Source organism: Leptodactylus fuscus, chromosome 2 (genome assembly GCF_031893055.1).
Source record: "Leptodactylus fuscus isolate aLepFus1 chromosome 2, aLepFus1.hap2, whole genome shotgun sequence".
Classification (NCBI taxonomy): domain Eukaryota; kingdom Metazoa; phylum Chordata; class Amphibia; order Anura; family Leptodactylidae; genus Leptodactylus; species Leptodactylus fuscus.
The window spans coordinates 217,497,549-217,516,034 of record NC_134266.1 but is presented as its reverse complement, the minus strand read 5'-3'; the positions used below and the strand labels follow the sequence as shown (position 1 = coordinate 217,516,034).

Here is an 18,486-nt window from a genome sequence, read left to right as displayed (position 1 = left end):
ATCACATATACATATACTTTACCACTTTGCCCCTCACCTTAACGATACTCCAGGAGGCGCTCTATAACGCTCCGGAGCAGCCATATTTGCCGACCCCCACCGCTCTGACAATCCGCGACACTGCCCACCCATGTCAATACCCCTAGGCGGTCTAATAAATGCAAAAAAGAAGTTTAAAAAAAGTAAAAAAAAATCTAAAAAAAATAAATAAAAAGGATAAAAAATTCAAATCACCCCCCTTTCCCTAGAACACATATAAAAGTAGTTAAAAACTGTGAAACACATACAAGTTAAGTATCCGCGCGCCCTAAATCGCCTGCTCTACAAAGTTATACAAATATTTTTCCTGTTCGGTAAACGCCGTAGCGGGAAAAATGGTCAAAAGTGCCAAACCGCCATTTTTTCACTGTTTTGATTCTGATAAAAATTTGAATAAAAAGTGATCAAAGCAATAACATTTCCCCTAAATGGTAGAACTACAAAGTACACCCGTTCCCGCAAAAAAAGACGCCCTATACATCCCCGTACACGCATGTATAAAAAAGTTACGGCTGTCGGAATATGGCGACTTTTCAAAAAATAATTTTTTAACACAGTTTTGGATTTTTTTAAGGTGTCAAAATGTAAATAAAACCATATAAATTTGGTATCCCCGGAATCGTAACGAAACACAGAATACAGGGGACATGTCATTTTGGTTGCACAGTGAACGCCGTAAAACCAAAGCCCCTAAGAAAGTCGCAGAACTGCATTTTTTCTTCAAATCCACCCCGTTCTGAATTTTTTCCCTGCTTCCCAGTACATTATATAGAATAAATAATGGTGGCATCATGAAGAAAAATTTGTCCCAGGAAAAATTAAGACCTCATATGGCTCTGGGAGCGGAGAAATAAAAAAGTTATGGGGTTTAGAAGGAGGGGAGTCAAAAACGAAAATCAAAAAATGCCATCGGCGGGAAAGGGTTAACTTCAAATACCTCTGTCCCAAAGTCACTATGTAAAGTTTCTCAAAACACCGTATATATAGCAGCTCAAATACAAAGTAACTGCAACACAAAAGTCTCACGTATTCTCTGAATTATAGCAAAAACAAGATACAAAGTTACATTTCATATCCCATACCTTATACACAGTACGAAAACCTTACCCACACCTGTATACCCACTTCTACAATCACCGCAGACGAAGTCGCGGGTACCAGCTAGTATAAAATAGAAATGTACTATGTTATGTACTATGTTAAATGGGATGAAATTGAAAAAAGACCTTTCACCAACTCTTTGCTGTCTTCAATAGGCGCTGCTCCACTGATTCTGGCACAGTTATTTTTTTTTTCTTCCCCTCTGGCCCCCATTGTTACCAACCAATAAGTGTAGTTGGTTTCAGCACCCAATATGATGATTATGCTCTCTACAATCAGAACCATCTTGGATTGGATCGGATAATCTGGGACTGCCCACCTGATAGTTTTGGCCCCCAATATGTTAATTAGGAGCTCTACTCTAACAGAAGTGATTGCTCAGAAACCGCTGGGGGCTAGAGAAAAAAAATTTCCATCTGTGCTGGAGTCAGTGGAGCAGCATCCATTGAAGGATGCAAAGAGTTAGAATTGAAGGTTGTGTCTGATCTTCATTTGGATACTGGAGAATTTTTTTTTTTTATAAAGTACGCTTCATCTAGGTGTAGCCTGCCCTTCATTACAGCTAATCGATGCTTTCTGTTTTCTTACAGTTGATGTCGAAGATGCCGCTGTTAACAGAATTGCGTGAGTTTTATTTTCTCCCCCTTTTGTAGAAGTGTAGCAGAATGAAGAATCTGTCATGTAATGGTTAATATGCAATGGTTCAAATCAAATATTTACCGGAGTGTTTTCTTTGGTTTAATGAATGTTTGCCCTTTTTAGACAAGTGTCCATGTCTCTCTTGTGTGTTTTGGCACTGCTTGCAGTAGCACATAGTTGGCATTGTCTCCAGAACTTGCACAGATTTGTCTGCATGTATATAATATATACTGTACTTTCCAGCTATAAATAGCAGAAGCAGAAAGAAGCCTTTTACAGTACGTATTTGTATTACTAGTTTTACAGGCTTATCCTGTGACTAACAAGGTTACTACAGGTGGTGGGGAGGCGCAGGAGGCTTGGAGGGTGGTCTAAGATAGTAATACAGGGCAGTGCTGCACAGCTAGGTTGGGCAACACATCTCGGGTCACAGAGCTACAGAACTAGAAAGCTAAAATGGTGACGGATTAGCAAACTGCCAGGATTTTATTATTCTCTGCTGTCACCCATCTTCAGTGTCACAATAGCTGGAAAGGGGGCTGCTCAGCCTGAATACACACCATGGGAAGAATATGCAAATCTGCCTTCCATGATGTAATTAGGAAGACAGTTGCTGCCTCATTGTTGCAAACCAATAGAGGGCGCTCACTGGAATGTGCAAGCCCGTCTTAAGACAGGATTCCAGTGAAACAACCCAATAATGGCTGCTCCCTTTAGCCTCATGCCCGACCTTCCAAGAGGCCTTTGTTTAGCAATGACGCTGGGATTAATACACACCAGACAGATTGAAGTCCATTTGTCCCCAGCAGCTTCCTGTAAACAAGACCCTTTGTTTGCCAGGTGCTGCTGTGAATTGTGATATCTATATACCACCAAACACTCCCCCACCCTCCCCTCCTGATTTTATAGCCATGGACCATAAAATGTGATTGAAAAGTAGACGCTTAATGTCCAAGAGGATGAATGGTCATTGTAGCAGATGTGGACACTGTTGCTGTTCACATTTCATGGTGTCTTGTGTTGGGTCCAATATGTGTCCGGCCATAGTAAGGTGATATAATTAGCATATTATTAATGGCACCCAATAGAAGAGGATATCAGATCCCTAATGTTCTTGGCCTTTCTGTACTTTTAGGGTTAATAGTTCTAAGACTTTTCAATGATTTATCAGGTATTATGAAGAAGTGCTTGTACTGTGTTCTCTCGTGTGTAAGTAAGTTGTCCAGCTAGGACAGAGATGTGATAACTATGTGTTGTCATCTTTGTTGATCTCCTCCTATGTCACTGGCCTTTGCTCTGCCACGCAGTCCTGCTTTGGGTTTAGACTTTCAGCTTGCTGCTATGCTGTTCTTGGCATCGCTCTGACTCCTTACAGCTGATGTTGTATTAACCCTGTATGTGTCTACTTAATGCTCTGGACAGCAACATGGCTACTATAAAGTTATGGCTACATGTTTGTCCCCTTTGCTCACATAGATGAGGTACTTGTGCATGGAGTTTATTGTGGCAAATCTGCAACATAGACTAACATTTTTTTTTTTTTTTTTTTTGTGGAAAATGTCTTTTTTTATTTATTTTTTTAATTCTGCTGCCTTGTCAGCTCTTTGTGCAGATTTATACTACGAATGTCACTTATTTCAGTGATTGGTGAATATGGGTCACGTAGTGACCCTACTTGTAACCACATGGCTGAACCGTAGCATTTAAGACAAAAAAGCATTTGGTTTTACTGCATGGTGGTTGGCCACTTTTTGTTAACCCTGCCTGTATGTATGGGCTCTTACATTTCATTTCTTTTTCTATCATTACTTTAATCTTTTCCATCAGCAGAACCTCTCATAGCCGCGCTAGGTGACTATTTATTTAGGGATTTATTAGTAGTCTCAATAAAGGGCACCACTTCTTTGTGTCATTCCCTTTCTTTGTGATCCATGACGCTTCTCAAGTTCTGTCATTGTCTGGATTTTCCTGAGTATGAATCCTTTTCACTGCGTTTCATAGTTCTTGGCTTTTTAAGACGTCTTTGAAATGTGATCTCTTCCTATGTCTTCTAATCTGCAAGGAAAAAAAAATGTTGGAGTGCAGTAATGGAAAACTTGAGTGAGTGTGCTGGACTGTAGTCGTGTCATGCAAATAATAGGCAGATATGTTATACTGACATTTCTGGCATCATTGATATAATCCTTAGGAGCTGAGGGAGATGATTAAAAACTACTTTACCACGCCACAACAACCCAAAAATAATTTTTTTATAGCTACATTGCTGTCATTGCACCAGAAAAGTGGTGTAATGGGGTTGATAAATTTCTGTAAGATGTACACGACTGGTGACATGTAATAGCTGCCCCCTCACTCACTTCACTATAAAGGCTAAGCGGAGGAGGCGAATACGGTTTTGTGGAGGAGGCATACAGAGTTGTCTGAATGTTATTGAATATTTAGCAGAGCTGATTTTTATTAAACAATTCTATGGCACAGTTCTGTCAGTCAGCTGTTGTTTATAAGCCATAAGGCTGGCATGTGGGTCTATTCACTCCCATATGTCACAATCCTGCCGCACTGACTTGTTTGTTGGTGACTCAAGCCGCCCACCTAAATGAGTAGTGCCCTAATTAAAGAGGGTTTACTGTACTGCAGCCTAAAACCTGGGGTGCATGAGGTGGGTGATCTGTGCACCCCCCAGAATGAAGATCTGTGCAGCCTTGTAAGATGTTATGCCAGTGTTTAGAAGACAAGTGCCTTCCTCATTGTTCATCAGGATGTCCCTTAGTCTGAGGCCACATGTTGTGGAAGCTCAGTGTTGTTGGCCATAGTGAAACTCAGCTGAAAAAATGGGGCATTTTATATCCCGATCATGTGAATGAGATTTCATTTACACATTGCAGGAAAAAAACACTGCAGGAAATGGACAGTTATCAAAAGGACATGTATTTCTGAGAAAAGGGCTTCTCTGCTTTGAACCATTTCGATTGGATAGAAGGATCCTATTGTAATAAGCTGTTCATGAAGTGTTCTCCTAACTGTACTTGGTCTGATCCTTCGGTCAGTAAATGCTTGTGTTTGCATATTGCCCATTGAAATCAGTAGTGTGCCTATATAATGCAGGACGGGGCAGATCATTCAGTATAGTCTCTAATCCTCTACCTCACCTGGGTTAGATGGTTCCCATGGTGCTGTACGGTACTGGTTGACTCCTTTTATTGACCCTTGTTCTCATCATAGGTCCTGTAGTGAATAGCATACAGATCTGAGGGGTACCTCTTTGTCTTCTGTCCTGATACGTCAATAGGATGCTATGTTTGAAGTCTCTTCTTAGAAGAATATGTTTTTACAGCTTGCTGTTTCCACACAGAGTAATAACCTGGTGATTTGTTACCGTCCTGTACGCTTAGGCTCAGAGTCCAGACATGAACGCTTCCATTGACGTGTCTGGTGCTATTAAAACACAGCAGCTGTCTTATTGTTTCATAACCTTCTCAAGAAGCGCAACGTGAGGGTACGTTCACATGGCAAATTTTTAGGCATAGAACTCTTATTAGGTGCTGAGGAACACTTTTAAAACCCTTTAAAACCCCTTCCACTAATGGGAAATGCTTTGTAGCTTATAGCGGATTTGCAGGAATTGCCATCACAGTTTGCTTATGTGTACATTGGATACATCTATAGAGAACCTCATGTAAGAAGGGAGTTTCTCTTGAAATTAGCTCCATATTTTTCAGCCATGTGAACTTACCTCAAGGAAGGTACCAAAGACCAGCTAAATACCTTGTATAGCAAACGTGTCTGTTCATGAAAACAGACTTAACAATATATATGTTATAATATATGGGACCAGTGAAAGATCAAGGATTTCTGATTTCACAGCACAAATTCTATCCAACCTTGACTTTAAATATATGGGTTATACACAACATTTTTTTTAATTTGATTAAATTTCCTTCATTTAGCAGAAAGTAGCTTAATTCGGCACCATTGTTGCCGATGGCCACTTCTTGACAGCCAAGGGATGTGACTTAATGACTTTTATGGCGGCACAGTTGATAATGCCTTTCTTTTATTACTGATCTTTATTACTACAGTTGCACAGAAACTAGTGAATTCTATAAATAGTGAAGTGTACTACAATGTCCTGAAAACCTTCCCCAAACTGTTTGTACATTAGAAGAGGAGAGGTTGGGTAAAGTGAATTTAGGGACAGGGATTTTACTTGGCTTCCTGTTAACAATCTCATTGAAGAAGAGTAGTCGCCCTCTACCCCAACTGTAATGTCTGATAAATGGGAAATTACGCATTGTATTACGCAGCGCTGCTAATAGTTGTGACTAACTGGTAGAGGTGAAGCATATAGTCTTCAGTTAGAAATCCAGTAGTGAACTCTCCATGATTCACAGTCCTATTGCCAAAACTGCTTTTACTGGCCTGACTTGAAATTCTACTCTACATTTCCTATGTAACTCTGAAAATAGCCTCATTACAGGTGCCTGGGGGCCCCACACATCGCACCCAGTACATAAACATGTAATGTCTCTCTATTTCCTGTTATTTCTAGGGTTTACGAGGTATACATTGGACGTCATCACTGTCCCTTTGCTGTCACATGCATATCTTTTTTTACTATGATCCAGCGTCAGTAATATTTAGAATTCTTTTCCCTGACAATACATGTATAGCCGTGAGGCGTGTAGTGTGCACATGAATCGATGACTTCACAGTAGTAGCCACACAAGCGTAAAATCTGTACTAGGTAAAACTGTATTTTCTCCCTGGATTTCCTGGTGTAAAATCTACAGCATATTACAGTAGCAGCAAAGAAACTTCAATTTTAACAAATGTTATCCACACACCCTGCAGGAAAAATCCGCACAGAAATTGTCCTGCAATGAAGATTTTAAATTCATTGCTTCCCCTTTCTTTCCGCAGGTTTACACCTTGCAGGGCATAGGGTGAAATCTGCAGCAACCGCTAACTACCAAGTCTATCCTGAGGAACACAAAAAAAAAAAAACACACCTTACAATTCTAATGCCAATTTGCATCATTAGAGGAAAAAAATCCATACCCAACTCCAATATGGCAGTTGGACTAAATGTCTTGATCCACATCCTATCCAAAAATTTCCTAGCTCCCTTTAGTTACAGTCCGGCCTAAGATTATAGTAATACCTTTATTCCTCTAGACCTAAAGGATGCCCCATTGTCAGTGTTACAGGCCTCGGTATTAAGAGATCATTGAAAAGATCTCCGTATGGTCCAGTCATGTATTTCTACATTATTAGGACAACCCTAGGCCATCTTAGTTTCCAGACTGGAAAACCCCAAGTTCAATAACCCGGTATACTGTAATCCAGCTATTCTCTTAAATAAAAACTCCGCTTGGCAGTCTGAATACAGCCAGCAGGGATGCTCTGATTCTGGCTGTCATTGGTGTGTCCAGGACCATGTATGTACCTGTACAGTAAGCATAGCCATCTTATATCCTCTACTAGACTTTAGCCTCCATGTCATTCATTGTATTGGCTCACAATAGATTAGCGTTTCTGCCCTACATAGTATTCAGTAGATTATCACAATTATAGGGTTGCTACAATATGAACTATGTGAGGTGGAAAGACACTTATTGGTTGTGTATATCAGGTTACTAGTTGACTCCAGTATTATTCACAATAATTCTGTCTGAATAATAGTGGAAAGGCTTTCATAGTAATCGTGATAACCAGGGTGATCTAAAAATGACTACACCCACAATTGTAGGATTCAGCAAGGATTAGAAGTGAGGCACTCGCACATGTAATCCTATTTCTTGCTTTGCTGGTAAATAATGAACTCCACCTTTTATATACTGTACACAGTGACTTCTGAAAGACTTCTAGTCACTGCCGTCAATAGAAGATCCTTCCATGTATACACTGACATCTGTGCCTGCTATGACTGATCAGTGTAATAACCTACCATGAGTAATTGTACATGTACTAGTGCCAATTCCAATGACACGTGTATGTTTTTTCTATTTTATGGGAAGGATCCAGATTATAGGTAAGGATATGTTCACATGCAGCATACAATGCAGAAATTTCTGTGACTGCAAATTTGTTTGATACATCTGAATGGGGTTGGAGTTTGCAGCATGTGCAAGTCTTTACTGCAAGCCTCCTTTTACAAATCTGGAACACTTGCAGAATGATTTGCAATAAATATGCTACATGTGAACATACATTCTGGGGTATATAAAACATGCACAAAAAAGGGAAAACCAAACAATGGGCTCTGTGTTGATGTAACCCTAAGTGTCTACGTTTAAGAGATCTTAGCGTTTGCAGGATGATAGGATGACACATTATCTCTGCAGTATTTGTTGCTGCTAGTCATGGTGGGCTTTCCCTCTGAGGCTAGGTTCACCTCTACATTCGGGTTTTCATTTGGTCTGCTTTGGGACCTCCTGAATGTAAACCTAATCCGCATAAAAAAGCGATTACCTTGGGAAACCCCCAGACCCCGTAGATTATAATGGGGTCCATGTAGTTTTCGCTTGGTGTCTGAAAGAAACATGCGGGGAAAAAAGTACTGATTGCAGCGCTTTTCTCTCCACATTTTTCATGCGGAGAGAGGATCGGAATTCCCCCAGATGTGAACCGGGCCTTAGAAATAGGAAATGCCCAGGGTACATGATGGCGGTCTGATAACAAATATGTGAGTTATACTTGTTACTCTAAATATCACTGTTCCACACAAGTTGCAAACAGGTTGGAAAGTAATAGTTGAACATTTGCTGCTGTTGTCGCTACATAGCAGATAATGGGATCCCATGTGGGGTTGTTTCCTCTAATGACACCACTGGAGTATAGACTATGGTGTAGATGATATGCTCCGATCCTTCTAATAATAGACTGCATTGTGTGTTTTTCTCTCCAGCCTCTGGATGTGCACATTTACACTTGCGGTGTCCGTGGGGGCCGTGCTGCTTCTGCCCTTCTCCATCATCAGTAATGAGGTGCTGCTCTCTATGCCACACAACTACTACATCCAGTGGCTCAATGGATCCCTCATCCATGGTGAGTGGAACCTAGTGATGAATGTAAAAGTGTGACATTCCTACTTCAAAGAAAGCAAGGCAGGAAGAATGTAAATGACCCATAAATCTTGCTCTGAGTGAAATTACGCACATGACCCATCTGTATCTCCATTATCATACCAGAAATATCTTGCATTCCATCCCTTAACAATCTTTTGGAATGAAATAGCCAGCAGCAAAAGACCTGAATAAAGACATATAAAGATAAACTGATGACCTGGCTTATGGGACACTTGGATATTACATTTTGTTTTCACATTTCCCCTTTCCTTGTATCACTTCTGCTGTCTTACAAAGATTGTCCCAATGCAGGGAGCCCTAAAGGGCGATATAAAAGAAAATTTAAGGTTTGCACAGTTTTGTTTGGTCACTAACTTTTCAGGAAACCTTTGCATTAAAGGTTTTACAGGCCTTATTTATTAATGAGCTATCCTTGGGATAGGGGATTAATATGTGATCAGTACAGTAGTGCAGTTCAATGGGAGCTGAGGTGCAGTACCAGCGCCTGGTCACTATTACAGGGTGCAGAGCCAAATGCTTCCAGATCTGTGCTGTGTATGGTACAGGTATCAGAGGCCACCTGTCTGTCCTCTAACTGATCAGATATTTATGGATCTGAGATTAGGTCTTAAATTAAAAATTCCTAGACTTCCTCTATTAAACGGACTCACAAAAGTGTCAGTGAGCACTGACAGTACAGTATAAGACATTACATGACAGGAGGAATGTGGGCATGCCGTGCTTCAGTTCTTACCAATAGAGAGTCTGCGTGGAGGGCCAAATGTTATCTTGAATCCCGGCAGTGAGCACTTAGTTGCACTACACACTACTTCAGTCTTTTCGGTGGACCTATTATAAATTTTAAGACATTCAGCATCTTCTGTTGTGTTCTGCTGTGAATTTCATCTATTTATATAAATATATAGAAAGGCAGCTTTTGACCTAAATCATAACGCATTGCATGTCTTGTTTCACATTGATATTGTTTTTGGCCATATATACAAGCCACCGTCCAAGAAAAATCATTCTTATCACTGCAAATATACAGATAACTGAGTTCTCGCCAACATAGATTTGTCTCATTGAGGGCTGAGGAAAAATGGAAAAACGAATCCATGATCCTGTTACTTGGCCTACAAAGTTCATCACGTCATTCATAAGGCATGCAGCATTCTGTCCTTCCCTGGTTAACCATTTCTTCTCCTCTTATAGGCCTGTGGAACCTGGTCTTCCTTTTCTCCAATCTGTCATTAGTATTTCTGATGCCATTTGCATATTTCTTCACTGAGGCCGAAGGATTTGCAGGATCAAAAAAGGTAAAACGGAGTAATTTTAGGAATATTCCTTTTTATGAATGTGAACAGGCATCCAGTCAAAGGATCTGTAGCTTACCTGCCTGATGTGGATGTAGCGTGCCATTGTGTGCGCTGTTATACATTTTCTATGGGCATTTAACAGTTGTTCGGTTTTTTTTGTTGTTTTTTTTTCCTGCCTACAGGGAGTCATGTCCAGAGTATATGAAACCTCAGTAGTTCTTCTGCTTCTCACCCTCCTGGTCTTTGGCATATTATGGGTGGCATCTGCAATTGTCGATGATGATGGAGCTGGGAGGGAGTCTCTCTATGGTACGTCTTTTATTAAACTAGTTATATGCTAAAGGTAGAATATATAACAGCTAGGTTCACTTACATAGTAGATGAGGTTGGATAAAGACATTAGTCCATCAAGTCCAACCTATAACCCTACAATCCCTACAGTGTTGATCCAGGGGAAAGCAAAAAAACCCCCATGAGGCTCATGCCAATTGCCCTATTTCAGGGGGGGGGGAATTCCTTCTCGACACTTAGGCTTTGTATAACATTCACTGCTATGTTAAAAGTCTGATTCCAGTTGGTATCCTCCTCCCCACACACTAATATGTTACTAAGCAGCCATTCTGTAGTTAACCCTGTGACGTACAGTCATACTCAACCCAGCTTGGTAATTACATTTATTTACATGCAGTGAAATTGTAACATGGCAGCCATATTTATTTTTTGTGTGACCATAAGTGCAGCCACATTGGTTGTCATTTTTAATTTGTGTCTTAGAAAGTGATCTTGAATATGCCTCTATTATTACCACGTAACCGTTTACCATCAGATTGTGAGGACCTTGCTTTGCTGCACTTTGCTGTAAAATAAATGAATAAAATATAAAGGCCAGAATAACATAGTAAAGCATGCCAATATGTATGTCAGTAAATAAAGGACTATTCCCAAACTAGTATTGCTATAACTTACTAATATACGGTATTGACAATGTTAGGTCAAATCAGAAAACCTCCTTTAAATTCATGGATTCTGTTTTCTTTTAGATCTGTGGGAATACTACCTCCCATACCTGTACTCTGGCATATCTCTTTTTGGTGTACTGCTTCTTTTATGTAAGTATACTATTAACATACATTCGCCTACTAGAGAAAAAAGTCACATCTCAGAAATGGCATTTGCATCATAGCCAATGTAGTAAAGCTGTTACTGCAAATCCCCTTATAATCTGCCCAGTTTAAGAGGAGGCTTTTAGTTTCCATTAAACAACTATGTCCTTATATAGTTGCTCCCTTCCAATGTTCTAATGTCAGTAGATTGGTGTCACATAAAGATAAAGTATAGTTTGCTGTATTTATGAGCTTTCTTTCACTCGTTGAATGGTGTTTCTCTGTGTTCTTAATTTATTTATTTTCCTCCCATTTGCTATGCAGTTTGTACTCCATTAGGACTGTCGCGGATGTTCTCAGTTACAGGGAAGCTGCTTGTCAAACCTCGGGTGGGTACACATGCAACTCTCCACTTCATACTAGTATTTTCTCTTTTCCAATAAAATTGAAATATTGCCCACTGTAGAATATATTGTCACTATAGAGGCATGAGATATAAATGTTATTGACAATCATACATAGAAATTGTTAAATAGCAATATACAAATTTAGGAGAGAAAAGTGATCTATTAAAACAATGTGGAAATGCTCCCATGTACTGGTCTTTTTGCAGAATGTTTTATGTAATATTTACTAAATCTAAACTATACACTACTGAAACTAAACTATATACTACTACAACGAAGATTCATAACTGTGTATTTTACCTTGGCAGCTGTTGGAGAACTTGGAGGAACACCTTAGCTGTACGGCATTTGAAGAAGCCGCCATATCCCGTAAGATCTCAAGTAAGTATCTGATCTTTGAAATTAGTTTTGCTAGTTGACTTACACTTGAGTTCTCTGCCTCATGACCTTATGGGCTTCTGTTTTACAGCTAAGGCATCTTGCTGGTTGAACCTAAACATGGAAGCTCTACAGAAAAGGCTATTGGCTATAAAGAGCCATAGGATCACCCTAGGTAAGACTTTTTTTTTGAGATTGTTCATACTGTCTGAGATTCCTCATTGAAATTTGCTGTATGTGGTATCTGTGGAAAACCAAGAAATGCGCATAGGAAGTGTTTAAATTATTACCTGCCTCGTCTCATGTTATGGCAAATGTCAAAACCAAGAGGTGATGTAATCTGGGACTTGTTTAAAGGGGTTATCTACTTTCTACTATTAATGGCCTGTTCTTAGAGTAGGTCATTAATATTACATCTACGAGGGACTGACGGTCAGGATCCCCATAGATTTGCTGTATTAGGACAGCACGGTCCAGATAATGATAGTGTAGCAGCGGCTTTAGGCCTAAACCGACTGTTCATATGACATGTAAGTAGGCAGCACAGGTCCTGGTATGTAAACATGACTGGGAGCTGCACTGTGCGAAAGTGCAGCTAATCTACAGTGGACCCTTGTAGATCTAACATTGATGAACTAAGATAGGCTGTAAGTAGTTGAAAGTGGATAACCCCTTTAACACTGCTTAAAGAGGACCAAACACCACTTCTGTTATTTGTATTAGAAATGTATAAATGGACAGCTGGTTGTCATGAGTTGTGGGGGCATCCTTACCGAATCTAACATTGTCCATTTAGTTCTGACAGTGTCAAACTGTAGATGGCCAAACCTCTTTTCATAGGTTGTCTTCAAATTTTCAGGAGAAATAAAGGAAGAACAGCACAATGTAGAGTACAACACAAGATGCTCCAGAACTGTTATTTTGTGGGGATACAAGTATTTATTAAAACAGACACTTCAAGAATGAGGGCAGGTCCTCTTTGGATAAAACTTTGTCGTCAATAGTGTAATGGTTCTGTAAAGCAGACTAAAATGAAAATAAGCTGCAGAAGACTTGTTTACAATAAAAGGAAAATGTTTGTTTTGGTACCGTGTTAGCCAGTGGTTATGAAATATGAAACAAAAAAACTTTAAGTCTTCAGTAGGTGATACCTTTTTTAATGGCTAACTCATAATGATGACAGAATATGACGTTTCGAAGCTTCCTCTGAGCTTCTTCTTCAGATATAACTAAAAACACTTTCTAGAGGCTGCATATTTATGACTGGACACAGGGCTAGGATTACAGGAGGGAGGGGGGAAGAGGCTTATTACTATATACTTATAACAACAAACAATCAATTGCCAGATCCCAGGTTATCTTAATGGCTGTCTTAATGATTTGTATAAGAAGACATAAACCCACGTGAGACGTTAATTCCATTGTCCAGAGTCTGGAATATTAAAAAAAGGTATCACCTACTGAACTATGCAGCCTCTAGAAAGTGTTTTTAGTTATATCTGAAGAAGGAGCTCAGAGGAAGCTTCGAAACGTCATATTCTGTCATCATTATGAGTTAGCCATTAAAAAAGGTATCACCTACTGAAGACTTAAAAAGTTTTTTTTTTTTTCATATTTGTTTACAATAGGAAGCTAGTCAAAAAGTAACTGTGCCATCTAGTGGTCGAATTTGATGTAGCTGAAGTATGTTTAAAAAAAAATGTCAAGGGTTTAAGCTTTTATACAAAATAGAGATGCCTTGTCTACTTATTTCACAAACCGGGATAAATATTTCTTTTGAAATAATATTTTTCTTTCATTTAGAAATGAGAAGAAAAGCTTCTCCGTGGCAACGAAATTTGGTGTACCCTTTGGCCATGTTACTGCTCCTCGCACTCACAGTAGGTTACTTGCTGGATCTTTGCTATGTGATTTACAGCAGAGGCTATATAAACCGTAAAACTAAACTGACCTGAATAATACATGAGCTTGCCTTAGACAGTCACCTTTAAACCCTTGTTACTGCCTAGGACATAAATGGTACATCATGGCTGCCTGCCTCAGCTAGATGATAAGGACTAGGATTTAGAGCTCTAGCTTCCATGTCTAGCTTTATGTCTATTACATCTATAGTATTGGTGTAAAATGCTGGTTGGCGTATTCACACTGTGATAGGTGGTTACTTTTAGAACATGTATGGGTATGGGTAGGATTTCTTATTTCATTTTATAATGCAGGATTTATTATTGTTCAGCATATCAAACGTAAAGGAGTTAAACTGCTGATGGCATGTAAGAATACATTTCACCCATTCAGAATGGCATTCCTCTTGCATGGGCTTAGTTTGCAATTTACTTTAAGACATTTTTGGGCTTCTATCTTCCTGATCACTAGGGGATCTGGCGATAGGACACTTACGCTCTGTCTATTGGATCAGGAGACCTATATCACTAAATATGTATTTTTTGTGCTTTAGACATCGGAATAGCGTTTAGAAAGGCTATTCGTCTCTTTTCTTTAGACGTGGTCTCTGCACTGCCATTCCTTAGAAATACCGGTTTTTACCGGTATGCAAATGAGTTCTCTCACAGCAATGGGGGCGGGCCCCAGCGCTCAAACGGCGATGGGGGCGTCCCCACTGCTTCCAGAGAACTTTCTCCAGCGACGCCTCCATCTTCAGCTGCATCCTCCCTGCACATGCCAGCTGGCGGCCATTTTTTCAAGGTCGCAATTGCGCGCACACGCAGTACACTCCTTTAAGTCTACACCAAACAAAATATGGCCGCCGGCATGCGCAGTCGGCTCTACTAGTGTCTCGCTGTTAGAGCCGACTGCGCAGGCATAGGAGCTGACGCAGAATGAAGACGACAAGAGAAGGGGAGGATTCAGCTGAAGAAGGAGGCGTCGCTGGAGAGAGTTCTCGGGCAGCAGTGGGGACGCCCCCATTGCTGTTTGAGTGCTGGGGCCCGCCCCCATTGCTGCGAGAGAACATAGTAGCATACTGGTAAAAAACGTGATTTCTAAGGAATGGCACCACGGAGACCACATCTAAAGGTAAGAGATGAATAGCCTGTCTAAAGGCTATTCCGACATCTAAAGCAGAAAAAATAGCTATTTAGTGGTAGAATCCCTTTAAAGCCTTATGTGTGAATGAAATGGCAGTGCATGTGCATGACTGGTGCTCCATTCACTGTTGTGGAGCTTCCAGAACTGTAATCTCTGGCAGCACCTTCAGCCCTATAGCGGTGAATGGAGTGCATGTCCGGCAAATGCAGTGGCGCTCCATTCACAAGGAGACTAGTGGGACTTTCAGTCCTCCTGATCACTGGTGGACACGGTGTCCGGGCAATTGTCCTGTGGACACAACCACAAAATCCCTTTAAGTTTCTGAATTCATCAGAATGATCAGATGCCATTGTTGGAGACAAATCATATCCCTGCCATTACATGAGCAACTGACCAATCAATACTGTGGAAATTCCTAACCAAGCATCAATGCAATTTCTGAGGGGGGTTGGGGGGGTTGTGTAATTTTTATTAAAGTTTACAGCATAATAAACAAACTATAAATACAAAAATACATAAGAACAACTTATGCTTTTTTATGTTGTAGATGTCTCAAAAAGCATTAGTGGCCATATCAGTCTCATCAGTCTCTATCCTTGTGAATTTTAGTTATTAGTACAGTATTGTGTGGTTATTTTGCAAGGCAAAAGCCAAATTGTTTAAACTGCCTTTGAAGTGCCGCAGCATAAAGTCTGATGTTGACTATTCGTGTTTTCCAAGGGCATCTCTGTGCTGATCGTCTGCTTCCATGTCTTAGAACTACTGATCGATGATGCAGCCATGCCAAAAGGGATGCAGGTACTTGGTTACATTTTAGTATTTTAAGATGTGTATTTATTAATGTTCTTTTCCACTCTAGAGCACTCCTGCAGATATTATGTAGTGAAGGTAATCCTACCAGTGGCTTAAAAAAAAAAAAGGAAAAAAAAAAAAAAAAAAAAGAGAGAGCAGTATAATAAGATGATGTGAACCTAGTTTAGCTGGAGAGCCTTTTTGTTGGTCATATGAGACAGCTGAGGACCAGAAGGGAGTGGATAAATTCTGTATGCAGCCACTGGTATGAATATTACTATTTTTATAATTTTACATTTTTAGCTTTTTTATTTATTTTTTATTTTTTTTACTGCTTCTTTTACATGAAGTAATTGACTTTTATGCTTTTTATAGGACTCGCGGCTTGGAAAAGTGTCTTTCTCTGTATTTGGGCCTTTTGGAGCAGCTGTGCAAGTCGTCCTCATATTGTATCCTTTGTTTTAAAGTAACATATGTGGCTATGTATTCACAGTTACTTGTAACAATGGCAGTGTTACTGGCCTGGTGCTACACCATTTCATCCCACAAATCTATATATTCTCAGGTCCTGGTGAAACACTATTAATGGCTTTCAATCCTTAACCTTGCACCAGCTACTTGATGGCCGCTTCTGTCGTTGGGTTTTACAGCTCACCTTTCTTTATAAGACTCTTGCCCCAGAAACAAAACACAACCATGACCAAAGTAAGAACTTTTAACTTTCGTAGTGATTTATTGTGGACAACGAAGAGTGACCATTAAAGGGCATGTCCAGTGAAGAGAACAGATATTTAAAATGGCTCAGAATATTGTAAAGAAATGGAGAGGGAGGGATGGGAGTTATTGTAACACACCAGAAAACTGTGTCATGAGTTATACCCGAAATCTTTGCGATTGGTGTGCCAGAATTATTAAAAGGCTGGAGCTCTTTAATAATTCAGGTGTATCTGCTGCAAGCGCGTAAAGTATTAAGCCTAATGCATTGTGTTAGTAGCCATTTGTCTCCTTTCCCCATCCTCTATAATCCAGAGGAGCTACAAAGAATGCTCTTGCTCTTAGGGATGGTAAGCATCCTATTATTAGGGACAGTAGCTAAATTTACTATATAAAATCTGAAGTGTTAATCGTATAGAGTTGTAAAAATAGTAACTCCAATATTTAAACCACATGTAACCTCTGCTTACTCTTTTATAGATCATTGGAAACTGTGTGTCCTTGCTTGTTCTCAGTTCTGCTCTCCCAGTCTTCTCTAGAACGTTGGGTAAGTCATTCCAAATGAATTCTCTTCTTGTGGAAGATGTTTCTTACAAAAACCTGGTTCAAAAGTTTATGATCTTGCAGTTAAAGATACTTTCTACTTTGAGTGCTCCCTTCAGTTTCCACATGGAAATTTGCCTTAAAGGCATCGTATGATGGCACAAAACCACCGTTGTTTTTTTTTTTTTTTTATCTACTACATTAATACGCATGGAAATTAACATTGATTTTGTTTTGATGATCAAAGTTCTATATCTTGGCAGAAAATCTCAATCATCTCATAGGATGATGTAGGAAGGGACCTGGCTATACAATCACTAGGTCAGTCTCTGCCTCCGAGACTTGTGAAAAATTCGAGGAGTTGGTTTGAGCTACCAACTCCACAGCCCTGGTCACCACTATATGTATTTAGAGCAGAGCTGCGATTTGGTAAAATTGATAGAAAGGGAGTAAAGCTTCAGATTTACAAATTAACCAAAAAGGGACAAGTAGTTAGAGAGAAGATAATGCAGAGATTGGTGAAAGTTCTAGAAAGTACTTTACCTAGACAACTTTATGATCAAACCAATATACCGTATTTTTCGGACTATAAGACGCACTGGACTATAAGACGCAGATTTTAGAGGAGGAAAATAGGGAAAAAAAATTTTGAAGCAAAAAATGGTAAAATATTTAATATATGGGAGTTGTAGTTTTGCAACAGCTGCAAGGCCACATTGACAGGTGACCCTGCAGCTGTACGGGGATGCATAGAGTGTTTTTTTTTGTGGGGCCAGCTGTACTTTTTAGTTATACCATTTTGGGGAATATCTATTGCTTAGATCACCTTGTATTGAAAAAAACCCCGGTGGTTTATAATATATATATATATATATATATATATATATATATATATATATATATATATATAATTTTTTTTTCTAGGGACAGGAGGTGATTTAGAACTTTTATTTATATTTTTAAAGCTTTTTTTTTTTTTTTTTTTTTTTTTTTACTATTTTATTCCCCCCCCGGGGGCTTGAACCTGCGGTCACTTGATTGCAAGTCCCATAGACGGCAATACAACTGTATTGCCGTCTATGGGACATTCTGTCTATTAGTATTACGGCTGGTCATAGAGACCAGCCGCAATACTAATACAGCAGTGACAGGCCTGGGAGCCTCATTAGGCTCCCGGCTGTCACCCGAACAGGTCGGCTCCTGCGATATCGCCGCGCAGGAGCCGGCCTGCAACTCTACAGGTACGGGGCCGGTGGGGACCGGCCCCGGGGGAGAAGGGGCCACCGATACTGACTACTGACCCGGCATCCGCTGTACTAGAGAGGCGGATGCCGGGGAGGGA

At 39.9% G+C, this 18,486-nt stretch overlaps 1 protein-coding gene across 1 annotated transcript in view; it reads left to right on the top strand.

Annotated features, from left to right (window-relative positions):
- Positions 1–18,486, top strand: part of LMBR1L (limb development membrane protein 1 like) — a 43,183-nt gene that overhangs the window by 16,848 nt on the left and 7,849 nt on the right. The window contains exons 3-15 of the mRNA XM_075265563.1: positions 1,731–1,764; positions 8,687–8,826; positions 10,059–10,162; positions 10,345–10,471; positions 11,203–11,271; positions 11,590–11,654; positions 11,981–12,053; positions 12,142–12,225; positions 13,854–13,930; positions 15,816–15,893; positions 16,263–16,336; positions 16,502–16,592; positions 17,082–17,148. Of these exons, the coding sequence (XP_075121664.1) occupies positions 1,731–1,764; positions 8,687–8,826; positions 10,059–10,162; positions 10,345–10,471; positions 11,203–11,271; positions 11,590–11,654; positions 11,981–12,053; positions 12,142–12,225; positions 13,854–13,930; positions 15,816–15,893; positions 16,263–16,336; positions 16,502–16,592; positions 17,082–17,148 (1,083 nt within the window). The remainder of the gene's footprint in view (positions 1–1,730; positions 1,765–8,686; positions 8,827–10,058; positions 10,163–10,344; positions 10,472–11,202; positions 11,272–11,589; positions 11,655–11,980; positions 12,054–12,141; positions 12,226–13,853; positions 13,931–15,815; positions 15,894–16,262; positions 16,337–16,501; positions 16,593–17,081; positions 17,149–18,486) is intronic.